We start from the raw sequence: 27,816 nt of genomic DNA, 5'->3' as shown, positions 1-27,816 counted from the left end.
GAGCGCACAGTGCTGGTTGTCACCGCAGCTGGGCCTCCGGCTGCTTGGCACAGAGCAGCTGCACTTGTGGCCAGCCCCAGGTGAAGAGCCAGGAGTGCTCACCTGTGCTTCATGCCCATACCATCAGACCTCTTGCTGCCTCCCCGAGGCTGGCTGCTCTTTAAGAATGCCTGAAGTCATCTTTGCTCATTTGGAGAATCAAGGACTCTAATGGGGGTTGGAGGGTAACAGGAGAGGAGGTACATAGGAGTCATGGGTGAGGAGAAGGATCCAGCACCCCGCAGGGCAGCTGTTGCCAGCCTGTGGCACGAAGCAGCTTTGCCCAGAACTGAGCACCTCAGCCTCATCTCAGGTCTGGCCAGATACCTGCTCCCTGACAAAAGATAAGACTCCAAAAATCGTAAGTTCCGGGTCCAAGGCCTACCTACAAGCCTGGGAAAGGCAGAGCCAGGCAGGGTCTGGGGAAATGTCTGTCCTCACACACGGCTCCCAGCAGCCAGGTCCCAAGGCCCTTTCCTGGCCAGGCCCCTGCCGCAGGGTTATGGAGAGGCGCGGGGCTCCCTGGTTCTGCTAGTGAAATTGCTGCTGCTTTCCACTCAAGTCTGAGACTCTTCCACTCACTCCCAGAACCCAGGGAGATGACAACACAACAGGCCTCCTGTGGGCTGCTATTAACCCCACTTTGCAGGAAAGGAAACCAAGTCTTGGAGGAGTTATAACACTTGTCTAAGGTCACATAGCTCCTAATGGCCAGAGCCATCTCTGGCCCCTGTCCACTGTTCTCTCTGCAGAAAAAAGTTGAGAAAGAAAGCAGCAAAACTAAGAGGATCAGGATCCAGTCAGGAAGACAGGGCCAAGCCAGGGAGTTCAACAGAAGCGTCCAGACAGGAAATGAACTGCAACGGTGCTGGAAGAGCTGAAAGCCTAACAGGGATGATGAGGCAACCCAGAGAGGAGCAGCAGCAGGCCACTGTCCCTCAACAGCAGAGGGATGAGGAGAAGAGCTGGTGCCACCGGAGCCCAGAGGCCACAACACTGCTGCAAGGCAGAGAGCTGGGAGGGACACCCTGGCCTCCCCTTGGATTCTGCCCTCCAGCCCCACACCAGCGCATCCAGCGGTCAAAACTAACAGTAAGCCAGTTGCAAGGGAGCTAGAAAATGTAGCTTGCAAGGGATACGCCTTTTCAATACAGAGCCCAGCCAGAGAAGGGTGGGGAAGGCATCTGAGCACACACAGGCAGATACCCGGGATTCTGAGCAGAACGGCCTCTTTGCCCTCTTGTAAGTGGGGACACTACAAGCCCCCAGAGGGATGAAGGAGGGTCCTAGGAAGATGCTTGTGGCAGGCAGTCCTTCTGTCCACTGCCAGGGTATATCACAAATGCTCTGGGAAGGAGACTTGTCAGTGCCACAGCCAAGGTCCTTTACAATGTGTGGCCCTTTAGACAAAAGGCACAGGTGCCAAGATGGGCTAGCTGCCCTCATGGGGGCTTCTGAGAGTGACTCCTCAGAGTGCAGTCATGGGAATAGGTGTCTACGGATCTTCAGGGGGTGAACAAATTGTTGGGCAATCCTGGACCTCTGGTCCCTCTGCCCTGGGGCATGGCTGCCCTGCCTTGCTGTATTCCTTCCAGGAGTGGGCCTGGCCTGTGTGTGTAGGTGTGCAGATACACACGGACACACCCTCTACTGCCCACAAGCCAGGGTGGATAGCATCATTCAAGGGGCCCTGGCTGGCTCTAGCAGTAGCCTTCATGCAGGGAACAATAAATTAAAATGTAAACCTGAAGGAAGATGCAACCTTTGACAGGTAGTGCCAAGCCTCAGCCCCTTCCCCACAGCCCTCAGCAGAGCTGAGCTGCTCCTCCCATGAAGCCCTCATTCTGGATGCTGGGCCAGACACAGGGAAATTCTGCCACAGACGGCCGGCAATCTGGCACCAGCCCTCAGCACATGGCTCCCTCTGGACACCAGGACTCCTCCTTTGAGGTGAGGGGTAGGGGCACACGTTGTATCATCCCAACAGCTCTGCAGCCTCCAGAGTGTCAGGGAAGCTGAATTTCTTTGCTAATGGCAGCAGATCTGGAGCCTTTTTCTTGGACCCTGCCTCTTTTCTTCCCTCTTCTTCCACCACTACAGGCACTGTGTCTGGCCAGCTGTGAGCCTCGAGCTTTGGGCACAGCCAGGACCTATACCCACGTTCCTCTGAATGAGGTGGGCAGGAAGAACTCTAAGTTTCTGTGAAGGCAGCCCAGCAGCAACCCTATAAAGCAGGAACGGAAGTAGCCTGGGGCCCACCGTCCTTCCCTCCTGTTCAGATCCCAGCCAGAGCAGCAGCAAGACCCCAGCACTGAGTATACAATCCCCATCCTGCTGCCACATGTCCCCAAGGGAGTCACAGCCAGGGCCTGGTGTGGATTGGGGTGGGAAAAGAGAAAATCTGATCTGGCACTTCTGGACTCCTACAAATGGAAGAGTTGGCCTGTTTATCTGAGGGTGGGCAGGCAGCCTCTCTTGGTCTCAGTTATAGGTACTTGAGGATAACTGGACTCAGGGGATCAAAGCCATGCTGAGCCACCCACATGCCTTGCCATGGGGGCCGCACCCTCCAGCCCAGGTTATGGTGGGTGGAGTGTTCCCCACCCCGTCCCTTGTCTCACATCTGCCACCTGGATTCCTGTGTCAAGACCCCAGAGCAAGGCACAGTGAACAGGGGACAGAGGATGTGTGTGAGGCCGGTGGCCTGGGCCTTGATGCCCCAAAGGGGATGCTGCTGGAACCTTGGCTGCTGCCAACCTTGGCTTGTCCCTGAGAGGAGGCATCCAAGGCCCACCTGGTTCTGTGCAGACCCAGCTCTCTCAAGAGTTGTACATGAAGATGATGCCCCTCAGAAGGCAACACAGAAGCAAAATCAAAACTCCCTTCTCACAATTGGGAGTCTGCAGTGGCAGCCAGGACACACAATGTCAGACTTCTCTTCCTCCTGGTCTCCCTCCTGAACCACGCTGGATGCCAGCCAGATCTTCCCCAGCCTGAGATGGCTGCATGTTCTGCAGTCTGGGGCCCAGGGCAGAGGGCATATATCCTAAAAACATTTTTTGAGGACCCACTACATGCTAAGTACGGTTCTATCGGGTTATACAAAGCATTCAAAGGCAACCAAGACCCCTGCCCTCATGAAGCTTGCATTCCAGCAAGGTTGGAAAACATAAATAAGCAATACACATAATAAAGGAGTGAATTACACAATATGTTGAAGGCAATAAATGTGTGCAGTGGAAACACTGTCTAGTAGGGTAAGGGGGAGCAGGATTGCCAGGGAGTGCAGGTCTCAGGACTAAAAATAGACCTCACTATGGGTATTGGAGGACACATGGACAAATTTGAATAAAGGACAGACTCAGCCATATGAATGCCAGGGAAGGGCGTTCTTGGCAGAGGAAACAGACAGCACAAACGCTCCAAGAGAGAATGTGGCTGGGTCAGAGTGTGTAAGGGAAAGTAGAAGAGGAGGTCAGAGTAGGGGCCAGATCCCACAGAGCCCTTCGAATCCATCATGCCTTTGGCATTTGCATGCAGTGAGCTGGAGAGCTGCTGGAGTTTTGAGCAGCAGTGAAACATACATTCTAAAAGGATCATCCAGGCCCGGCACGGGGCCCACACCTGTAATCCCAGCACTTTGGGAAGCTGAGGTGGGAGGATCACTTGAGGTCAGGAGTTTGAAAAGAGCCTGGCCAACATGGCAAAACCCTGTCTCTACTAAAAATACAAAAGTTAGCTGGGTGTGGTGGCAGGTGCCTGTCATCTCAGCTACTCGGGTGGCTGACGCATGAGAATCACTTGAATCCGGGAGGTGAAGGTTGCAGTGAGCCAAGATCACTCCAGCCTGGATGACAGAGTAAGACACTGTTTCAAAACAAACAAATAAATAAAAATAAATAAAAGGATAATCCAGCTGTTTTGTTGAGGATGTTGAGGGGTGAAGGGAGAAGCAGGGGCCCTCAGAGGGGTGGCTGCAATAACTTGGACGACAGTGGGTGGAGGTCGGTTAGTGTAGAGGTGGTGAGGAATGGACAGGTTCTGGATGTTCCTCAAATTTGCTAATGGATTTGGTGTGAGGTCAAGAGAAAGAAGAGTCAAGAATGACTCCAGGGCCTTTGGGCCAAGCAACAAGAAAAGGGGAATTACAGTCTCCAGAAATGGGGAAGGCTAAGGATGGAGCCTGTTTTGGGGAAATCAGCAGTTGGAGTGGACATTTGGGCTGGATGTGTGCAATAGACATCAGGTGTGGATGTTAAGCGGGCAGCTGGGCACAAAGTGAGAGCCTGTGCCCCCTCTTTGCACTCACTAAGGCAAAACCAAAGTCTGCTGGCAGGTGGTGGCAGGGAAGGGGAGCTCCAGAGCTGAGGCCTGGGTGTCTGAAGGGAGGTGGCTGTTGCCTTTAAGAAGGCTGGGGAATCAGAAACCTGGAGAAAAACATGGTGCCACCAGTGTGAATTGGGACCGCTGTCTAGTTTCTAACCTGAAGGTATCCTGTCAGGAGTTCTGAGCCCCAGTTAATAGAGAATGCTCGAAAAGTTTTCCTCTAGGCTCTCTGTGCTGTGCAAAATCAGGAAAGTGCTATTTAGAGCATTACAAAGAGATCTTGCTGTCCTGAGAGCCAAACACCTTGGAAAACCCTACGCTAGAGGCATCCTTAGCCCCAGTTCACAGAAGGGACCTGCGCAATGCCACTGAGTCAGTACCAAGTGCTGGAAGCAAATCCTGGTCTTTGGTGGAGCCCAGACCCTCATCATGCACCGAGGTTCCTCTTAGAGCAGGCACCTGACTCCTAGACTGGGCTGTGGGACTCAGTCCCTTCACAGTGGATGATGTGGCTCTAGACTCGCCTCTGCCTCCTCAGTATCAGGAGCTTCTTTAACATCAGTACTGACCTCAAGGCTGACACAAGGAGGTGAAGAGCTAATGAAGTTCTGCACATAAAGTTCTTGGCCCAGTACCTGGCACACAGAAAATGTTCCCTATATAACAGCTGGCTGGGGGGTGGGGGGCAGTAAAAGATGTAGTAACTTCTTTTACTTACTTAAGCCTTTTTTTTTCTTAAGTTGTAAAAATGAATGCATTTACAGAAATAAAGGGGAACAGCCCACCCACTCTGCTTGACTGACTTACACATTCAAGTTTCACAGAGATTTATTTCTTCTGCTGGATTATTTCCTCAGGATAAATTCCCTGCAGTAGAATTATTAGGCCAAGAGGTCAGAGCCCTTTTCTGGATCTCAATCAGGGTTGCCACAATGCTTCCCAGGAAAAGATTCTCCCAGTTTACTTTTTACTCAATACTTGGGATGAAGTTCATATTTTTTTCTTACAGTCAGTTTTACTTTTTTCTTTACTAATTCAGTAGATGCACCATAATTTTTATTTTCTTTTTGAGATGGAGTCTCACTCTGTCATCCAAGCTGGAGTGCAGTGGCATGATCTCAGCTCACTGCAACCTCTGCCTCCCGGGTTTAAGCGATTCTCATGCCTCAGCCTACCAAGTAGTTGGAATTAAAGGCATGTGCCACCATGCCCAGCTAATTTTTTTTTAGTAGAGACAGGGTTTTGTCATGTTGGTCAGGCTGGTCTTGAACTCCTGACCTCAAGTGATCTGCCCGCCTCAGCCTCCCAAAGTGCTGGGATTACAGGTGTGAGCTGCTGCACCTGGCCCATGTACACCATAATTAATTTACTTCCTTTAAAAACCAAGTAGGAATACTTTTGTAAATACTTGCTTTTTCTTTTTAGTGTTTACTTTTAAAATTTGCTTAAGTGTAAACTGCCTATTCATAGCCTTTGCCTATTTATCATTGACTCTTTAATCAACAAATATTAACTGATCATTTACACTGTGAGGAGTGCCCAGGAACATCTGTTTTAAATGAATTTTGAAAATACCATGCAATGAACTTCTTTGTTATTACATTTAGTTCATATTTTTCCCTAGTCTAATGGTCTATTTAATATTTTATTATTCTACATTAAGTTTTAAAAATGTATATAATCAGATTTGTGCCATGTTGTTCCTATGTGTTCTTCCTATTAGAGGATTTATGCTTAGAAAGTTGTCACCCCATATCTAATCAATATTTAATTTCATTTAATATTTAATTCTATGGTTTTACCTCTGAAATTTTAAGTCTTTAATCCATCTCTGAATTAAAGACTAGTCTACCAAAACTATGTATGTAGAATGCAATATTCAAAAAAACCAAACCAAAACCAAAACAAAATGTTCAAATAAGTATGGGACAGCTGACTTTCACAAAGTTGATTAAACTTCTCTACGAGGATGCCACAGAGACTTGACAGGCAAATGAATCTTGTGAGTTTCCAGGGCTTGGGAGGACTGGCAAGATTGGTATGAAATATCCCTCGAATGTCGTGACTATGGACCCCTTTGTTGGTGAAGCACCTCTTGGGGTGTCACGCTTTGACAATAAAGTGAGGATTTTTGTCTGCTTTACTCCCTGCTGTATTCCTAGCACATTGTAGATGCTCAGGAAATACCACCTAGTTGAACAAACAAATAAACACATGCAGTAAAATAGAACAGATCTCATCCAGTACAGCAATACTCAGCCACATCTCTAAGGTGCAAGGAGGTGTGGGGACTTTGCATGGTTCGCTATGTATCTAGGGCTTAGAATAGGCCTAGGACAAACATTTGCTGAATCAATGAATGCATAAAGGAATGAGTCACTTGCATAGCTCAGCACCTGACTTATAGTCCCTAATATCCCTCCTTGAATGGAAGTGGGAATACGTCACCCGGGTAAGAGTACAGAATCCTTCGTCATGACCTGAGGCAGCTCTGAAGGTAGATCCAGGCATCAGAGATCAGATCCTCAGGCACACCCATCTGGAGGTGCCAGGGACCTCATAAAGTCCACAGGTGACTTTTCATACCAGTGTCAGAAGCCCAGCTACACCCAGCCAGGAAATGGCAGGCATCTCACCCAGGGGAGGCTGAGGACCAGATGACTTTGGCACTGCCCAGGCTAGCCAAGTGAGGCTCCAAATCTTTCCCTTAAACACAGCCTGGAGTTGCCCAGGGCCTGCCATGAGTGTTCTACTTAGGGTGGCACTAGGGCAGGGCCTCCCACCATAGGCACTGAATGCCCTGAGCCTTTGGGACAGGAGAGGTCTCTTAGGATGGCAGTGGCTGTCCATCCGATGAGCACACTGCCAACTTCATTGCCATCCTCAGACTGATGCCCAGTCCTTCCTCCTTACCTTCCACTTGCCACTCAGCTGTGGACCAGCATGAAGTGTTCAAGACCAACCTTTACTAAATAGGAGCCTAAATTAGTGTAAGGTTCATAGGGAAAGCTCTCCTGTAGAGCCACGCTTGGGTGTGCGGTGGAAATGGGTGTAGATAGCTGTTAATACAGTCTGTTTCTAATCGCTGAGGGGACACTGACCCTCACTCACTATGCCCAGCATCTAGAACAGCAAAGTACAATGAGTGTTCAAGAAAGAGACCCCAAAGCCTGGCCCAGGAGCATTGATGACAGTTTCCAAATATTACCCCTGGGTAATATTTCCTTTCAGAGCGCCCAGCGCAGCCCCAGAGAGTCCTGTGTCACCTCAAGTGCAAGTCCCGCCAGGAGTTTAGGGAAAATGAACCCCCTACACCAATCCCTGTGTGTGAGGTTTTAGAAGCTTCCACGGCAAAGAAGAGAGGAAACAATAAGCTTTATAAAGAACAATATTTATTTCCATTTACAGCATCAAATACCATAAATAAAGCTAAACATTGTTTTGCTGTGTGCAAAATACAGGGTTCCATGTGGCACTGTAAATGATTACCAAAGGTCACAGACATGCGTTGTGATGAGATGGGGAGGCTAGCTAAAGAGGAGGCTGAGAGGGGAGGAGGGCACTCTTTGGTTGACATTCTATAAAGGGAGGGAGACTCTGTAAGAGAAGATAAGACAAGAGCAACCACTTCGTACTGGCCAGGATCTGCACAAGCGCAGTGAGCGTGCAGCATGCAGGGCCAGGCAGGCAGGCCCAGGAGTCAGGGTGGTCTGGGCCACATGCAGGACAGACGCCCACCACAGCCTGAGACCGGCGAGGGTTGCCTAGGACTGCTCCACTGTGCTTGGTGTGTTTTTTCTCATTAAGAGCACGTTGGTGATTATCCTGCTGCCCCAGGTGCAAGAGTCAGCAGAAATGTGTGCTTTAAGCAGAGTCACAGGGGCCTGGGGCTGAACTGAGTCATTTCTCAAAGATATCCCTGCCTGGGATGATGCTGGCTCTAATTGAAGCTCTGGCATCATCTGGGGCTTTATGAGCCAAGGGACATAAGAAGAACCACAGCAAAACCCTTGCATATACAGTGCAGGCTGCAACCAAGGCAGGATTTGCTAGAATACTTGTGATTATGTGTTCAACCTACAGAGCATGGGTCAAGCTTGGGATGAGGCCTGAGAGTAATTATGTTTTCTAAATCCCTCCAAAGAATCACCTATGGTTTTGATCAATGACATTAACAATCTTTACATTAAAGCCAGTTTAACAAGGGGCTGATATGTATGAGCTTTTTGAGGCTGCTCGATAGGTGTTCTTTTCAAAGGTGACAGAGGCCCCCTCATGGTACTGTCTTATGATCAAGGTCGACCCTCCCAAGAAAGTAGGTGGTTTCGCAGGTGCAACTGGAGAAGCATGCACGCAGGCAGGCCCAAGGGAGAGAGGAGAGGCGGGGCATGCACTTGGGGTAGACCAGGCTGCCGGCTCCATGGGAAATGAACACAGACATGGGTCTCAAGCTGGACACTCCCTCATGCTGTTAGCCAACCATGCCACCGTACGAGTCCATTAGCATGCAAGACACTCACAATTAGCACAACCAGTACCGCTGGCTGGGAGGACGGGGTGTGGAAAGCGGGTTGGGGGTTAGTACCACTCTTTGAAAATTGGCAAGAAAACCAGTCACCTTAGAGCAGAAGTGTGTCAGCCAAGAAGTGGGTGTAGCACTGGAAGGCTGAAATGAACTGATGGCCATGGTGTAAGATTGGAGAGAGAGAGAAACATAGAAAAGAGAACTTAGTGTGGGGAAAAAAGGAAATGATTAACATCACGAGAAGGCACTGGAGTTGAAAATAAGGCAACTATTGAAAGAGGGAAATTTCCTCTGAAAGAGTCACTGTTTGCTTAGACGAGATGAACCTTTCTGGTTGTGACCAGCTACTTGTTTACAAGAGAGGATGCACACAGTTTGCATCTTGCTCCCTGATATCCTCTTGGCCCGCATTTTACTCTAGCGTCTCCTATTCATTCTTGAACATGTTGTGGAGGCCTAGAGGCATTCACCCTCTGGGGTCCACCCCTGGGTGTTGGTGCTGCCCACCAGAAAGGTTCAACATCTCAGAGCATACAAACATCTCAGATTTCCGACAGGCACACCCTGTCTCACCACAGTAATTCAAACCAGTCTCCTCATGGCTGCACATGACAGTCTTAGAGATTCTGACTCTGGCTTCATGGAACACTCCACAAAGCATCTCAGCCTATCCTGAGCTGAAGATAATCACAATAACATGGTCATTCACATCATGACCTCGAGAATTTACTTTCTGTACTCAAAGAAAAGGAATCAATGGTTCCTCCCCCCATGCTGAACACTAAAATCCCAGCAAAAATTGGAGAAAACACAATGCAAGTCATCGGACTGAGAACAGTGCCAACAAGGACAGAGGCGCCAGTTCCCACAGAGTTGGCCATGGCCATGCCTCTGTTTTTCCCAAGGATTTCAGGGAAGTGTTTGTAGAAATGCAACTCCTCCTTTCTTCCCGCCCCACAGAAACCGTCATCTCAAAGCTCTCAAAGGTTCTGGCTCCTCACCCGCACCCAGGCACACCTCTTAGTTAATCCAGAGGCATCTCTAGTGATAACTGCACAGAGCTATCTTGGGCCCAGCAACTCCAGATACACTGAGCCCTATAGATGGCCTTTCTCTGGCAGCCCCTTGATTGTTCAGCCAGACCCTGCAACTGTGTATGTCTAGGCAGCGTGGAGTAGGGAGAGCTGAGGACTCTTCTAGATACCCAGAGTGAAGAATGTAGGTGGGCCTACATGCTCATTTTAACCCTTACTAAGGCATATTTCATTTGGATCAGTCCAAAAACAGCTTCCACTCCCAGCCTTCCCTGCCAGTCAAGATACAGTAGAGCTTCCCCTGGAGGTCAGACCTATTCCTTTCCCAGGGCATTGTGAAAATGGTTTCTGTTTTGATCACATATGCATGGCAGCGGAGCAGCTAAGCCGTCAGGATGTCCACAGGCAACGCTCACTGGGCAGGCCACGCTTCCCAGCAATAGCCTGATGTGCTAACAATCCCCTCAGTCTCAAAGGACACCACATGAGTGGGCGAAGTCTTCCACTCCACTCGGCCTGACCAATATGGACCCTGCAAGGCCTTGGCTCAGCCTGTAGCCTGGGCTGGGGGATCTGCTGGGAGCCACAGGGGCTAAAATGCCATCAGCTAAAAGAGCTCATCTTCAGCACTGCATCAGCTCCATGGTCAATGCCAGTGGGCTTTCACTGTAGTGCCCATTAGTGGAAAGGGAAAATGCATGTTTGTAGAATCTGTTGAAACCCCATGGTTCTTCGTCATTTGGCTGTGAGTTGGTAGCCTTCAAGCTACTATTTAACATCAAAACAAGGGAGCAAAACAGTCCTCCCCACAAGGGGACAGATAACAACCAAACACACACTACTCCCTGCTTTTGTAAGTTGAATTCTATTCTGCCCTTCTACTCTTTTCTTCTAAAATAATTATGCTTTCGTGTTGTAAAAAGTATCCTGCTGCTGACAAGTGGCATCTGGGTACCTAAGTCAAAAGGCACTGGTCAGGAGATGGCACACTCACTTTCATATGTGTAAAATCTTAAATCATCCACTTTGCAGGCAGTGGCTCTGACAACTCACTGCAATGTTCAAGGGGTTTATAAAACTGGTTATAAGCTTCAAACCCATGTTAAGAAAAATTGACACTCATAGAAAAAAATGCTTTCTCTAGGCTTATTAAAATTTAAAAAATTGAAATGTAAACCCAGAAGTATGGCTCACTTTGGTGTGTGTGTATATATATATATAAGTACAAAGCTACAGAAAAGATCCTTCATATCATCCCTGGCCCTAGCACCATGAGTAGATGTTCACCCTGATAAGGCCGGGCAGAGGTGGCCCATGTGAAACTCTTTGGCTTTGAGCTAATTGCTTAGAGAATGCTAGGCTTCCTGGCCAGAGCCTGAGCAAACTGCAAATGCACTGCCATCTGAAGCCTCCCTGGAAATGTGAAGGCACTTTGGGGCAGCCAGGCATGTCAGCGGAGCTTGACTGGGAAGCACCTGAGCACCCAGTTGCAGATGCTCTCGAGGGAGCCCTCAGATTCCCTGTACATGGCTGCCAGGACCTCAGAGAACGCCCAGAGAAGTGGCAGCCCCAGGCTCAGGAGCTCGTACATGTAGCAGTAGTTGTAAGCATTGTCCCTGATATGGAGGCCAACGGCTTGCAGGAGTCCCTGCATCCAGTTACACAGGTCCCTCGGCAGCCTGAGGGGCCAGCCCAGCGCCTTCCTAAAGAAGGAGGTGGAGATACCTGGGGGGCTGCCTTCCAGGGTGCCAATGGCGGCCACTGCGCAAGAACTTTCAGTGGGAGTGTCTCGCAGAGGCGCTTCCTGCTCTTGCCATGTCGCCTCCTCCTGAGAAAGAGACCGAAATGAGGGCATTAGTCTGCAAGTCTTCCAGAGGACTACTTCAACAAAGCAAGCAGGGAGCCAATACAAACCGAACTCGCCAGACCCTGCAACCAGCCCCCACAATAATCTCAGCCCCCCCACTCATGCTGAAGCCAGTGCTGAACACGGGCACTTTTCTAGGGGGCCAACTGACCATAAGAGTCATGAGCCTTCAAAAATATGCATGCCTTTTGATCGGGAATCTGACTCCTAATGATATATATCAAGTAAATAATTTGAAATACGGATAACAATATGCATACCAGGATGTACACTATAAAAACATTTGTAAGATAAAAAATTCAAATGACATAAAGATCCAGTAGTACAGAAGTAGTGAAGTAAATGATTGACCATTTATAGACTAGAATCTTCCAAAGGCATTAAAAATTATGCTCCAACAGGATTTTTAATGTCATGGGAAACTATTCTTGATACACAGTGAAGAAAAGGAAGAATATAAAACTGTAGGCTTAGGATTCCACTTTGGTTAAAATATATTCCCATAGAAAAAAGTCTGGAAAGGGATGTTACAAAATGTGAACCGAGGTTTTCTCAGGGTAGAGTGGTTATAGGTGATTTAACTTTGCTTCTTTATATTCTCTCATTCCCATGTTTTTACATTGAACCTATATATTTGGGTAATTAGAAAAAAGTTTTAAGTTATGGGTTGTTGCTAGTGGTAGATGATTAATCAAGCTCAAGAGAAGATATTTGCTAAGAGATGCCAGAAGAGATGCTTCCACAAACCATCTGTAAATTCAGTGGGCTGGTCACTTGGTTGACTTCGAGAGCCTGGGAGAGGACTTAGAAAATGTAGAAGGGTCGGTCCTATACCAGGCATTCTTGCAAACAGCACCTTGTGGCCAGGTGGGTTCCAGGTACAGAGGGCCACGTGGCTTTTGTGTGGCTAAGCATATCACCCCATCCCTGCCACATGGGCAAGCTCTTCCAGGCTTCTCATGAGAAGTCATCATGGCTACCATCCTGGGAGCTCATCTGGAATGGGACACGCCCCAGAGGCTGTGGAACAGACTGAAGCAAAAGAACCCTCCACACCAGGAAGCAGAGGTTTTCTTCTTTATCTGTGAGTCATCTCAATCCCTCTAGGGCCAGAAAAGCTGGCCTAACTTTGAGGATCACTGGAAACCCTTATCAAGGGGCCCTCCCTGTTTCACCAGCATGTTTGAGACAAACATACCTCTCTTTGTTGCTTCAACTCTGCCCGTCTCTTCCGTTGTTTGCTATTGCTTTTACAGTGAATGAAGTGAGGCTTGCAGTAAAATTTGCCTGTAAAAAGAGGCACACACATACAGAAAAATTTTTCTCCTATAAACTAGAGCCATAGTAGACAAAAGCCAAGGGCACGCCACTGTCCAAGTCAGAAAATAGCAACGATGGAAATAGCCCAGGGTGGCTCAAACTTGGGAAACGGCTTCCATCACCTTCCTTAAAGAAGTAGCACTGAGATGAAGTAGGAGGTGCCTCAGAGACAAGCTCCAGCCAGCAATGGGGGTTCTCCCGGGGATGTGGCTAAGACTTCAAACCATGGAGGCTCCCGTAGGGTGGCATGCCCACACCTGGAGAGGGCATGGGAGCTCTGAGACCCTGCTCCCATACCACACCCCATGCCTCTTTTCCATCTGGCTGCTCCTCTGCCTCCTTTATAATAAATAGGAAAACATTAAAAAAAAAAATCCTCAAAGCAAACTGAGGCCAAGTTTCTTCATAAGACCAGTTGCCAGGCAGCAAAATGGACAGCTTTGAGTATGAACACCCTCAATCTTTCTTTGTGGAGTACCTGGTGGGTGGGAAAGGCTGAGAGCAAATGGCAGCAGTGATGGTGAGGAAAAGACCCAGACGGGGCACACACTGGGAAACTGGCCACTGCCCAGGACCACTGTGCACCTTCCAGAAAAGCCTTCCTTGCTCACTGCTATGCTGGTAACAGTAGCAATAGTAAAAATTGTAACAGGGCACACTTACATAGGAATGACTGTATGCCAGGCACAATGCTACGAGCTTCACATGCATTAACTCGTCAGTCCTCACAACCACCCTGAGAGCTAAGGACTACCATTAACCTCATTTTACAGATGAGGAAACTATTTAAGTAACAGGTCCAAGGTTCTATGGCTAGGAGGTAGTAGTTTAGTTTGAGGGTGTGTATTGAGCGCCATGCTATACTGCCTCTTGTTATAGATGACAGAGCAAATGTCAAGCACTGAAAATTAGAAAATAATCATTTGTTCCAACGAGCACGATTCCTCCATCAATGTCTTTGTTAGGCCACTTATCAGAGGGAATGTCATTTTGATGGTTATTTTTAAGACACATACTATGTAAATAATATTAACATTGCATCATATGGTGAAACTTACTTCATGCCAGGTGTGGTGCTGAGCATGCAATGGAGGGTATTGGGTTGGATTTTCTTGGCCATACAGGGACAATGGAGGGTGGTGAGGCTACATGAGAAGAGGTACATAGAGCCCTGGGCACACAGCAGGTGCCCACCAGGACCTGGTATGCCACACCACAGTGCTGATGCTACCCTTCCCTGGGACCACACGCAGCCTCCCCTTCTAGCAGGAGCTCCCAGTCTCCCTGAACAGCTTTCCTGATGACATCATACTTCCTTTTGGGGGTGTCTTAGGTGTCTTAGAGCCGCCAGAGGGACAGGAACCTGAGTCAAGGTCACACCTGAGGCCAAGGCCAGAGCCCAGTGCTGCCCTGGCCCCTGGGGTTACCTTCATCACAGTCAAAGGTGTAGGCAGCCAGGCGCAAGGTGGTGGCACAGATGCTGCAGCGGAAACACTCCCGGTGGAAGAAGAGTCCCTCGGCGCTCAGCCGCTCCATCACGTACACACGCTTCTTACAGAAGTAACACATGTCACTGCCTCCCAGGTTAAGGGGAAATGACTTTCGCATAGATTCCTGGGGATCGGGAGAGAAGAGTGGTGTATTAGGGCTTATCCCAAGCTTTCAAATGCCAGGCCGAGGCTTTCAGAAATTCCACACTGAATGCTGGGGACCTTGTGGGCTTCTGTTTCCTGCTCCTGCCACTGCAGCAAAGAGGGAGGGGTAGGAAGATACGCCCTCAACCCAGACCCCAACCCTGCAGGGGCTGCTGTTTACTGTACTCCCAGGCAGGCTGGAGACAAGGTGGGCCCAGGAGGGGCTCTCCCTGAGGTTGGCTGCTCTGGTTTTTTGGGGTGGGAGTGATCCTGGTCTGACAGAGTGGGCTTTACTCAAACGTGTCCTCCCCATGATATTCTTTCCAGGATCTGTCCTTGGGATTAAGTGTCACCTGGTTCTGGACAGAGGTCCTGAAACTGGCCTGCTGAGGATGTTTTAGGTGTCCTGTTCCCCTGCAGTGGTGCAGGTTGGGTGAAGAAAGCTTGTGGCATCAAATCTGGTCAGTTATAGCCCTAATTGTGAATTGGGAGGGCATGGGCTTGGGCAGCAGTACCCCTGGGCAATGCCAGGGCAATGTGCCAAAAGGGAACAGAAAGAGTGGTCCACTAAAATTCCTGGTGATGGCAGCGAGCGGCCTAGTTTAGAGAAAGGGAGAATTCAATTCAAAGGGATATTTTCCCCATGACTTTTTTCTCAATCCAATGCAAAGAGTCTGTTCAGGTTGGACACTAAACATTGAAAGTGAGGACCATTCAATTATGCTCATGGCCTCACCTGGGCCTTCCTACCAGGCCGTTCTCCAGAGCCACAGACAGCAGGAAGATCTCTATTTGCAAAAAGACCGCAGGGGACCTGAGTGAGATCCGTCTTTAAGGAAATGTAGGTTCCCTCTAACTTCTGCCCTGATCCAGCTCATTCTCAGTCCCCTCTTGGCCCAAGAGAAGAGGAGCCTCGGAAGGGCTAGAGCATCCTCTCCGCATCCCATGTGCCCGCCTTGGGATACCAGAGCCAGTGTCTGTGGGTGAAGGCTGGGGGTGCATGTCCTTACCAGGTCTGGAGAGGTGGCCTGGACCTTAGGTCTGTGATCATTCATGTACAGATTGACCAGGACTTCAGCTGCAGCCCCTATTCCGCTGGACACTTTCCCTACCGTCAGCTAACCAAGAGTAGAGGCAGAGGAGACAGAGACAAAGGTAGAGGCCAGTTAGCACCCAGGAGGAAAACACAAGCAGGATGGATGGGGAGAGGGCTCCTCACCCACATGCAAATAGCACCCCACGACCCAGGAGAAGCAAAACCAGACAGGAGCCGACCACGGGGATTCTGGAGATGGAGAAAATAAAATAAATAAAACCCTGTGGCCGCAAAAACACAAATGCTGTAGGATTCCACTTACATGTGGTACCTAGAGTAGTCAAAATCATAGAGACAGGCAGTGGAATAGTGGTTGCTGTTGTTTAATGGGTACAGAGTTCCAGTTTGACAATAACTAAGAGTTCTGGAGTGGGAGGATGGTGAGGGTTGCACACGAAGGATGTATTTAATACCATTAAACTATGTCCTTAAAAAATGGTTAAGGCTGGCTGGGCGTGGTGGCTCATGCCTATAATCCCTGCACTTTGGGAGGCTGAGATGGGCGGATTACCTGAGGTCGGGAGTTCAAGACCAGCCTGACCAACATGGAGAAATCACATCTCTACTAAAAATACAAAATTAGCCAGGGTGGTGACGCATGCCTGTAATCCCAGCTAGTTGGGAGACTGAGGCAGGAGAATCACTTGAACCTGGGAGGCAGAGGTTGCGGTGAGCTGAGATCACGCCATTGCACTCCAGCCTGAGCAACAAGAGTAAAACACTGTCTCAAAGAAAAAAAACACAAGGTTAAGGTGGTAATTTTTATGTTATGTATATTTTAACACAATAAAAAAATATGGGGAAAAAAAGATTAAAAACCAAAAGCCTTTTAGTCCTGGGTGGGCCACAGGACTGTTACATCCACTGCGGGGTGCAAGGCCTTCCAAAGTTCCTGAGCCTCTCATTGCACAGATGCGTACATGAATCCCAGAGAAAGGAAGGGTCTATCTGAGGCCACTTAGCAAATAAATCTAAGATTCCAGACTGTACTCTGGTCTCCTGCCCCCCAGCCCTGGGGCATTCACAGCTTTACTCAGCAGGGGGATGGGGTAAATATGGTGCTCAGACCCAATCATTACCCAAAAGCCCCCAAAACCTGCAAGTCAGATAAGCCAAGCAAAGAGAAGAAAATCAGGAGCCAAGTCCCCTCAGACAGAAAGGTAGACTGCCACACTGCGGCCACCCTCTTTCAGAGACCCCTTGCCCCTGGGGGGCCGCAGGCAGCCGCTCAGGGACCAGCAAGACCAGGGGAAGGGTACGGTCCCAGCTCCACCACAGGCCAGTGCTGAGACTTGGCATAAAGCACAGAACTTCTGAGCTCAGTTCCTCATTTAGTAAAATGGGGACAGCTATACCTGTCTCCTGAGTTTGTGGGAAGGGCTGGGCGAGAGAATGTGTGTCCTAGCACCTGGCACTGAGCAGGCTCTTGGCCAGGACTACCTTGTGTGATATTGTGATATCATCGGAAATACATATTTGGACTCTGCCCCCTGGTTCCTGAGGCAGAGCTCCTAAGACCTTTGTACCTTCCTGAGTGACAGCAGCATCTGACGCAGAGCTCCTAAATCCCTTGGGATTTCCTGCGTGACAGGAGTATCCTTTGCTGGAATGAAGTGACTCTTGAGCTCCTGGATAACTTCAGGATGGGGCTGGTTGCCAGGGGAACCAACCCTGTGATTAAAGGGTTGGAACTTTCAGTCCCATACACTGACCTATGAGGTCAGAGGGGCTGAAGGTTGAGTTAATCACCAACAGCCAATGATATAATCGATCATGCCTTCATAACGGAGCCTCCATAGAAACCAAAAAGGATAGGGTTTGGAGCTTCTGGAGGGCGGACCATGTAGAGGATCCTGAAGGGCAGTGCCCCAGAGAGGGCGTGGAGGCGCCCACCCTTTCCCACATGTCCTGCCCTGTGCCCATGTCTCCTCACCTGGCTGTTCCTCTGTATCCTTGATAAGATCCTGTATAATAAACCAGTAACCATGTTTCCCTCCTCAGGTTTAACTAATTTGCAAGGATGGCTCGCAGAACTCAAGGAAAACATTTCCATTTATAGATTTTGTTGGTGGGGAGAAACATCCCCACTCTATTTGGTGACCAAAGGTGAGTGGTGTGAGAGTGGAGAGAAGCAGCTTTGTTTTTTCTTATACCTTGATTCCTCCCTCGCTTCCCTCCTCTAGATTCAGCCTGCCCCAGCCTGCTTTGAAGCTCCTAGGTCCCTCCAAGCAGGACCACAGCCCACCCTGCCAACAGCAGCAGTATGTGGAATGAGCGCATACTGGGCAGGTGGGACAGGTTGGGGACTGCAGCAGGCTCCAGAGCCAGCGCCCGGCAAGGTCAGCTTGGAGACAGGGAGGCAGCAGCTCTGCATGGGCCATGGGGTGCACGGCCCAGTGACAGGCTATGCGTGCCTGTGCTCCTGAGGGCACCTACAAATGCCTAGACCCCCACCAACGTGTCAAAGAGCTGGGGAAGGGGTGGAAGCTGACAGCCTAAAGAGCATGGCACAATTACACATACCAGCTTCTGCAAACCACAGCTTGCTCTCCCCTTCACCCCTCACCCCCAACTCTGGAAGCCCACCCTGGTATTGCTGCAGTCTCTTCTTGGGGGAGGCAAATACATATAGCACGAGCTTCTAGAAACACTGCTCCTGATACCAAGATCGTAGAGGGAGGGAAGCTCTAGGTCCTCCCCAGCTTCTGAACCAAGCCTCTGGGAGTTGTGGCCAGCGAGAGCAGCAATGGAGGCTGCAGGGCCTCTGGGCAAGAGTTGATAGCCATCACCACACCAAATAACAGTAACTTGTATGTGGGTGAAATGATGACCTCCATCAAAACCCAAGACTGCCCTTGGGTGGCCACATCTAAACTGATAAGAGAAAGCCTCAAATATAAAGCAGGGAGTCCAGGGAACTGCAAAGCAGATGACAGGCTCACCACAGCTCCCCTATTCCTGGTAGCAGTGCCCATCCTCGGGGCCTAAGGCTAACTCACTGGCTTCCAGCAAAAGCACAGGCACTATATAGGGCTGAGCAGGAAAAGGAGTGCCTGGCAGGCTGGTGTGAACAAAGCCCAGGAGCCCCTTGCTCCCATTCTCATTAGGAAGCCCAACATTACAGCAACTTTGAAATGGTCACTCCAGACCATGTGTGTGGCTTTGGGGCCTGCAGAGGACCTGGATGCATGCTTGCTGGGAGTGTCTGATCCCTTGAACTTAGACAGATAGGACCTCATCAGAGTTTACCAAGCCTGCCATTTCTTGGGAACAGCTGTCAGGCCTGGCACCCCCTTCTACCCTTGCCTCTAGTGTGGCCCAACCTGGGAGGGATTAGGATTCTGCTTCCAAGCACACTGTCTGCCATTTCCAGGAGGCCACAAATGCCAAGAAATTTAGCCCCTGCTTCCAAGAAAGGTTCAGGTGTATCAGCTCAGGACAATAAGTCATTGTTTGCTTGATGTTCCATCCCCTGCTGGGACCCCCAACTTGACCGCTCAGATAGGGGATACAAAGGACTTCCTGGGCTTTTATCAAAATAAAAAGGGGAGGAAAGGCAGGGAGGTGAGTTATACTCTTAACACCGCCTGCCCAGCCCCTTGTGTGACTGCTTCCATTGGCCCAGTGTGTGAACCGGCTCCACAGTATTCTCCCAGAAAGGCACCACAGTGATGCCAAGATACCCACGCACAATTACTGCCTTCCCTCAATAAGCAGAGACTATACTTTCTGGAGCTTTTAATACAAATCCCTAATGAGATCTTATTAACCACTTAACTAATAAGCACTTTGTGCACTGAGCTTCTGAGCAATCCTGACTTGGGGAGGCATTACTGAAGCATGCAGAGGGCTGCGAGGTTGCTAGGAGGTACTGCCAAAACTGAGCAGTTGCAGAGCTGCTCCATTGTCCTACAGCACAGGGCACAGTCTGGGTCATCTGGGCAGGGGATCCAGGATGAAGACCACACCTGGTTCCACCTATCATTAGGTCCAAAAGCCCTCTTTCTCCCTGTGGCACCCACACATCCACCCCGAGAGGGTGACATTCTTTTTTTTTTTTTTTTTTTTTAAAGTAAAATGAAAGCACCCTTAAGGAAATCAGTATTGGGTCTCCTACTTGCCCTTCCCAACCTGATGAAATGTATTCCAGAATCACCAAGAGGTAGACCAGTACTTCTTTGAGAGGTCACAGGGAAATGAGGTGATGGAGAACTTGTCTCCCGGGATAAGGGGAGAGCCTTTGAAGCCCACCCCAAAGGCCAATGTGAAGGTGAATGTTGCCCTGGGCATCAAGGGTTATCTTCTATTTCCTGACAGCAGGATGGCCTTACCGGCTCTCAGAGTGAGGATATAACTAACTAACTGGCTTTTGCTAGCTCATTGCTCCTCAAACTACCTGCAGCTAATGACAGTTTTTTTTCCTTTTTAAATATTTAATCCATTATGGCTGGTTATTTCCAGATACAAAGAAAATAATCTAGAAATACGATCGCACACTTGAATGTGTGGCAATACCAAATGGTTCTACAAGTTTCCAACACTTAACTCTCTCTCACTTGCTATCATGGGATTATAGCCCAGTCCCTGCCTGTGGACCACACTTTGAGTAGCACTGCTCTAGTCAACTGGGGGAATCACCAGGTTCTCAGGATGCCGAGAAATAAATGCTCAACTCATTGAGAAATCCCAGATAAGTCATCCTGGTGTGGACCTCAGGGTTAGAGCCAGTGGTTCCTACCAAAGAGAAGCACGCATTGATGGCAAGCCACCAGGCTCCTGGGGAGGATGGTCAACAGAAGAGCTTATGATTAGGCTGGGTACAATTCATCTGAATGCAAAGTTGGGCAATCTGATGATCTGGTCAGAGATGATCATGTTCCAGCCACCAGGTTTTTAAGAATTAGTAATTTCAAAGTCTGCTTTTTAGTAATTAGTAATTTAATTTTAGTAATTAGTAATTTAAGAATTAGTAATTTCAAAGGGACTGCTTTTGCAACCCTTTATACATCTCTCAATATTCTTGTAATTTTCAAGAATTTGGGTAATTTCATTACCTTTCCCCCCTTTTGAATTCTAATTACTTTTCAGCAAATTAATTAGAACACTCAGGAGGGCAATCATCTTGCAACATATGCCATTTCCCTTCTGTGAGCCTCAGCTTCCTCATCTGTGAAATGGAGAGACCACCACCAACCTTGCAGGGCTGCAGAAAAGACTCCTGAAAGAACCTGGGCCATGCAGGAGGCACTCGGCAGATAGTGAGTCCAAAGCACAGCCACTGGGAATGTGGTCCATTCCCCAAAGCTTGAGGGAATGGATACCCCATTCTCTGTGATGTGCTTATTTCACATTGAATGCCTGTATTCAAATACCACATACCCCATGCATATATACACCTACTACGTAACCACAAAAATTAAAACAAAGCATGGTCATTTGTGCAGCGTGGCATTTCCATGTTCTAGGACTTCTCTCTTGTCTTAAATCACTTTCTGCTGCACAAGAATGGCATGGCCCACACAGGATGAGCTCCCTGCCTCCTCTCCCCAGAGCCAATCTAGATAGAATCATGGTGACGCAGCTGTTTTTACACGCACCCATGCCAGAGACTGCAGAAGATGGCTAGACCTCTACAAAGAGGCATTTTCCAACCAAGTGATCCTGTGACCCCAGCGGAGAATATGATGGTCCTCGTCTGGATATCAGAGCATTCCTCACACTGCACCAAGCTGGCCCATCTCCCCCTCAGTTTGCACTCCCTGAGTGACCTGTCTTATTCACCTCGACATTCTTGGCACAAGGCAGATACTGTGAATGCAGGAAAAAGCAGGCTCTGGGCCCTGTTTGTGTGAGAACAATGGAAACGGTCCTCCCTGCACCTGGAACTGAGCCAGGATTACCAGGTGTCCCAGCTGTACTTCTCTACTGAGTTTGGCCACCTGCAACCATACAGCCTGCCAGGAGCATCCAGCAAGTCCACGTGGGTAAGGCAGCGGTGAGAGCAGAATGTGCAGGGCCTCAGAACGGAGGGCTCACAGGAAGGGGAGCTTTTGACAGGTAGGGCCAGAGGGGGTCTGCTGGGTCCACTTGGGCAAGGACATCCTCACTGAGGAGTCCCTGGATGAGAAGACATCAGAGGACAGCCTGTTGGACCTGATTCCTCAGCCATATGCCCAGGGCTGGGGGTAGGAGGGCAGGCAAAGAACTGAAATCACTATGTTCAAGGATGTCTGGAAATTATAAGTTCAGAGCTAAGACGCAGGCAGGCCTTAGGGGCTGTGAGCTCCCAGTACAAGCACATGTCTGCCCACCTTCATCCCCTGGTGCCAGGCACTGTGCTGCTGATCATTGCGCTTAACTCCCAGAGCCCTGCAGGTGGGTCTGATAATCCCCCTTTGCAGGTGAGGAAGCTAAAGTTCAGGGAGGCTCTAACTCACCTGAGGATGCACTGTTCTCAAATGGCTGGGATGAAAATGGAACCCTGAAGGTGACTTCTTTTCCTTTAGAAAGAGAGGGATCAACATGCTTTTTAGGTAAATAAGATTTCTTTCAGAATTCTCTTCCACTGGGGAAAGAGAAGCTTTACAGGACACTTCAGGAATTTTGCATAGGTTAGGACATTGCAGTGTTCCAGTTACCCTCAGGAGTAGCTGCTTTCTTCCCCATTTTATAGGTTAAGAAACTAATGCTCAGAGAGGTTCACAAACTTGTCCAAGGCCACACAGTGAGTAATTTGTTCTCTGAACTCAAGTCTGATTTGAAACTCACATCCTTCTTCCATACCAGCACTCGGCAAATTAAAACCCCCCAGGCTAGGATGCACACAGGAGACCTCCAAAAGGTTGCCTAGCTCTATTCCCAGGATAGGAGGAGGAACAGTGAGGTTGGAGGCAGCCTTGAGACCTGTCCCTGAGATTTATCCTCCTACCAGATCAAAGGCAGATTGCCCCAGACAAAACTTCCCAGCATTTCCCTGTTTCCTTCTACTATGCAAATCTCTAGAGTAAACCCTGCAAATCCAGTTTTAAAACAAACACCCCCAAAGGTAGAGAAAGCTCCTTTTAAAATGCTCAGTGCTCTTCTGACCCTGGAGGACTGAGGGGCAATTCCTAGCCCAGTGAAGGCCACCCCCCACCCCCCGCCCCACCCCGATTGCCCAGCTGTGCAAATGCTCAGTGCCTTCTTGTTCTTGCAAGAGCTCACCAGCATGGCAAACAGCCAGCAGCCAATAGCCGTCCCATGGGCCAGATCAGCAAAGTGGCCTCCCTTCTGGAAGAACAAAACTAACTAATGGCTGATAGGGAGCCCAGATCACAGAAGAGGGCTGGTTTGATGGGATGGTGCTGGGGACACAAAACTGGGCATAGGTCTCACAGTCCACAGCCTGGAAAGACAGACTCTGCCAAGGATCTGAGCCCCCCGTGAGAGCCCTCAAGACTCCCTGTGACCATTCAGGCCAAGAAACCCACAGCACCACTCTGAATTTTAAAGTGGAATATCAATCTGAGAGAGTGGGCAAGTGGAGTCTGAAGGCAGAGCCCTGGCTCCCTGTCTTGGAGTCAGCAACTCAAGTTTGCCTCCCTGTGAGTAACAAGTGCTCCTCATAGTAAGTTTGGCTACGTCAGTTCCCATGAGGAGATGATTATTCCTGCATCCTCGGAATTGGTGTGGAAGATCCTAGGGCAGGAACAGAGACATGCTGCCTGTCAGGAAGTTGCCAAGGACTAAGCATCAGTTTCCACGTGCATTTTTCTTCCTCTTGTTCCACTGAATTCAGGCAAACTTGGGTCAATTGAGCAAAAAGAGCGGCCCAAAATCTGTTTGAAAGAAGCATTAAGGCCCCAGGCTCTAGGACAGAAGCTCCCTGAGCTGCACCAGGATAGAATAAATCTGTTTATCACCAAGTCATCACCTACTTTAAGGAACAGCCAGTTGTCTCCCCAGAGAAGATTGTCATTCTGCCAAATTCTGCATGTGCAAAGCCCAGTGCTGAATCAATGGTGGGGCAGAGTTTGGGGAGGGAGGGAAGTCAAGGCAATGGGTGAGGCTGGCAATATCCTTTCTAAGACTGCTTGAAACTAGAAACTCACCACTCCATCCATAGCTGCCTAAAATGGACTCATGGTGTGACCTGCATGAGCCTGCGAGTGTAGGTACTCAGAAAAACTGAGGCACAGAGAGGCTAAGTGACTTGCCCAAGAGTCCATTCTAAGAGTTCCTCCACCATTCCCAGCCATACTGTGAAAGAAACATTAGCCAAAAATTAAGATGTTGGAAGCTGTCAAAATAGTCCAATTACATCATCATCTCACGACCAATGCTGGCTTGGGAGATCGAATTTTTTAAAAGAACAAAAATAGGGCAATTGTTCTACCACAACTGGGGAGAAGCAAGGAACAAAGCTGTAGAGTTGGGGAGAGCAGATCTGGGGTTGGCCACCCCAAAGCCCTCCCTGTCCCTGAGTGTGGCAGTTTACATGGACACAGCCTCTGGGCCTCTGACAAGGCCTCCATGCACACGTGGCTTCTGCAGGACACAGGAGAGCACTGGCCTGGGAGTTGGAACACTGGGCTCCAGTCTCCTCCCTGAGCCTTTGCCTTATCTGTGACTCTGCTCCTGCTCAGTTCTCACGATCACAGGAAGAGCTCTCTAGCCCCCACCCAACCACTCCATTTAAAATCGCCACCCTTCCCTCCCCAGCATTCCAGGTCCCCACCACCAGCTCTCATTTTTTCATAGGAAATAGTGTCTTGCCCTCTAACACATTATATCATTTACTGATATAATATGTTGATTGTTGTAGGCTACTAGGGTGTAAGCCTCATTAGGGCAGGGATTTAATTCTTATTCATTGATGCATATCTTGAGAGCCTGAAGTGCCGAAGATTGGATTTTCACGCAGTAAATATTTGTTTACGGAGGGTGGCAGTTCACGTCTGTAGTCCCAGCTACTCAGGGGTGGAGGGCTGAGGTAGAAGGATCGCTTGAGCCCAGAAGTTTGAGGTTGCAGTGAGCTATGATTGCACCACTGCACTCTGGGCTGGGTGACAGAGAGAGACCCTGTCCCCCGCCCCCCTGCAAAAAAATTAAATCTGTTGAATGAATGAATGAATGTTCACACATTGGCTTTCAGAGTGACATTGGTGGAGAAAGCTCCTTTTGCAATGCTCAGTTCTCCTCCGACCCAGGAGGACTAAAGGGTAGTTCCCAGGGCAGTGAAGGGCGCCCCTGCCCAGCTGCGCAAATGCTCAGTGCCTCCTTGTTCTTGCAAGAGCTCACCAGCATGGCAAATGGCCAGCAGCCACGCCACAGGCCAGATCAGCAGTGGCTTCCCTTCTGGAGGAGCAAAATTAACTAATGGCTGATAGGGAGCCAAGTCTTCAGGAAAGGGCTGCCTGAAGAGCCAGAGACAGCAGCAGGCAGGGCCTCAGCAGGAGTGATGATGATGTGATGGGGACACGCTTAGTGGCTGAAAGCATCTCTGTCTTACCCAGCAGCTGTGCATGCTCCCAGCAGGCTGCTCCCTGCCCTCTTAGAAGGATCTAATGCCCAGTGGAAACCAAGTCAGGGTATTTCAGAGGTGTAGGGGCTTTTTTTGCAGCAGTTCTGGCCCCAACAGTGACCATGCCAGACTTTCCTGGGGATGAGAGAAAGGCAGGGACAAGAGAAGGCCTTTCCTGGTTCTACCCTGAAGGGCCTAGGCAGCTAGAGGGGGCTGGGCCAGAGAGAAGCAAGGTGTGGGCCTGGCTGACCAACTACGGGCACAAGCCACTGCCTGGTCTGTGCCCAAGTGCCTTCTCCCCTCCCACCATCCTGCCAAGGGTGCCATGACCTTTTCCCATAGTAGGCAGTATGTGCCTGGGGAAGGCACCTTTCCCTAAGTGGGCAAAAAGCCTACCCTGCAACCTTGCTGATGGTGATGACAAAAATGCCTGTCTCCACCCATATAGCTCACTGGAACGTGAGCCCAGAACCCCTCTTACTGAGAAGAAAGAGGCCCAGATAGGTCAGGAGACTTAAGGTCAAACAGCCGGCCTGTGGCTGACCTGGAGCAGGTGGCTGGGGATCTTGATATGCTGACCATGGCTATTTTCAGTGGCACTGAAGACCATGTTTGTGTTTCTCTGTGTTACCCGTTTCTGGGGTGCTTCCCATTCACATTGGGGGCCTCAGATGGGGAGGGGCTGGTAAGATTCCTTGTTCCTTTCTTAGGGACTCTACCTACACCGTTCTCCTCACAGAGGCGGAGGCCAACAGGGGTGGGACCCCTAATTACACACCAAGAGGCAGTTTCTAATTTTTCACTAATGCAATAGCATGGAGCTGGTTTGTGCATCAGTTTAACAGCACAGAAACAGACCAGCACTCCTTCTGGCAGCGGCACATTCAGCATGACACACAGAGCCTCGGTGGGAGCCAGACACACTGGCTGTGAACAGAGAAGCACAGTTGGCGGGGTGGAGTGGGGGAGACTCCAAACCTACTCCATGAGCAACAGCTCATGAGGTAGGCTTCACACCCATTTCTAGATTCATTCATTCCAGAGGCCAGGCTTCCCAGAAGACAGACTGTCTCCCACCCCAGCCTGGTATTGTTCTCCACACAGGAGGTAACAGGAGGACAAGTGAAACACGAAAAGCACCCCCAAACCCAGTCTTAATCATTGTTCTTGAGTGCATTTCATTAACTGCTTAATCAAAGTTAGCTCCCTACTCTTCTCATCCTCCATGCCGATATCTGCACTACTGAGTTGTCCTTCTAGAACACAGAGTAGGTCCTGCAGTGGCTTCCTATGACCCAGAGGATAAAATGAAATTCCTTTATACAGAGTGGGCTGACTTCCACTCTGCATGCCACCATAAATGCTTTTATTCCCAAGTTCAAGTCACACTAGACATTCCATCTTCTCATGTCACGCAAGCTCTGCCTGCCTGCCTTTGCACAGGCTAGCCCCTCTCCAAAACGCCCTTGCCCTAAACTTCTCTCTAGCAAAATCCCCCCATGGAACCTTCAACAGTCACTCAGTTCCCATATTACCATCTATGTATTACCTCCCAGTCTTCTCCCCTCTCCATTCCTACAACCTTGCCCTTTATACCTCTTACAGAATGAATGGTGTTACGTTAAGTTTATCATGTTAAATTGCCATCTTATGAGGACAAAACAGGCAAGTATCGGCAGTATGTGATGTGATATTTGGTATCATAAAAATGTCATTATTTCTATGCTAATGTGCTATTTCCCATCTCAACTGTAGTAAGGAAACAGCACCACCCTCTCTGTTTTCTCAGCATCTGGCATGGAGGGTGGCATATGGTGGGCCCTGATTAATGCTTGCTGAATGAATGAGCCCTGTTTGGCAAGCTTTTGTACGCCGCCTGTTCTGCCGTGTTGTGTGCTCTAACACAAAAACAAAATCGAATCCAGCACTATTGTAAAATATCTTACAAATTTTTATTCCAGCCAAGCCAGGCTCAAGATGTGTGTCTGTGCAGGTCAAGTGGAGCATGAGAACATCTGGGAAGATGCAGGCAATGGGGAAAGCAAATTGTTCAGGACAACTACCTTTCTGGCAGGAGAAGCAGAGTCAATAGTTGTTGGAGAGGAAGAAGCAGCTGGATCAGGAGACGGGAGGCAAGAGGGAGGAGATGGAGGATGAGTGTGAGACAGGCCTTTAGAGAGTAGTTTATTCTGCACAGAACAGAAATAGAAGAAACAAGGGTTATCCCAGGAGTCACACCTGGTCATCATGCCTCGATCATGCAGTCCCATGCCTGTGCAATCAAGGGGGCAAAGAAAGGAGTCTGGACATGTCTCTGGACAACATAGAAACCCCTGTATTTGGAGCCAGAAAGGATTATCTGCCTCCTGGTTATACAGAATTCTGCTGCAACTATTCCAGCTCCCTTGTCACACCAAAATAGCTCATGCAGATTCAATCTGTTCCTGCCTACATCCGCCTCAGACACCAACGC

General features: G+C 49.2%; 1 protein-coding gene across 17 annotated transcripts in view; it reads right to left on the bottom strand.

Annotated features, from left to right (window-relative positions):
- LOC104668570 (F-actin-monooxygenase MICAL2) overlaps positions 1-27,816 on the bottom strand; it is a 245,519-nt gene that overhangs the window by 85,390 nt on the left and 132,313 nt on the right. For 3 of the 17 annotated variants that reach the window (XM_030917641.1, XM_030917642.1, XM_030917643.1), the window contains 7 exons: positions 27,407-27,532; positions 22,279-22,341; positions 15,756-15,863; positions 14,539-14,725; positions 12,990-13,078; positions 11,650-11,752; positions 7,738-9,041 (listed from right to left, as the gene is read on the bottom strand). In XM_030917641.1, coding sequence (XP_030773501.1) covers positions 9,001-9,041; positions 11,650-11,752; positions 12,990-13,078; positions 14,539-14,725; positions 15,756-15,863; positions 22,279-22,341; positions 27,407-27,532 — 717 coding nt within the window. In that variant the 3' untranslated portion in view covers positions 7,738-9,000. Of the gene's footprint in view, positions 1-7,737; positions 11,753-12,989; positions 13,079-14,538; positions 14,726-15,755; positions 15,864-22,278; positions 22,342-27,406; positions 27,533-27,816 lie in introns of those variants that run through there. The other 14 variants (XM_030917650.1, XM_030917651.1, XM_030917652.1 and 11 more) reach the window with 8 other exon arrangements.

The sequence above is a fragment of the Rhinopithecus roxellana genome, chromosome 15 (assembly GCF_007565055.1).
Source record: "Rhinopithecus roxellana isolate Shanxi Qingling chromosome 15, ASM756505v1, whole genome shotgun sequence".
Classification (NCBI taxonomy): Eukaryota; Metazoa; Chordata; class Mammalia; order Primates; family Cercopithecidae; genus Rhinopithecus; species Rhinopithecus roxellana.
The sequence above is the reverse complement of the archived record's forward strand: the minus strand, read 5'-3'. Positions and strand labels throughout refer to the sequence as shown.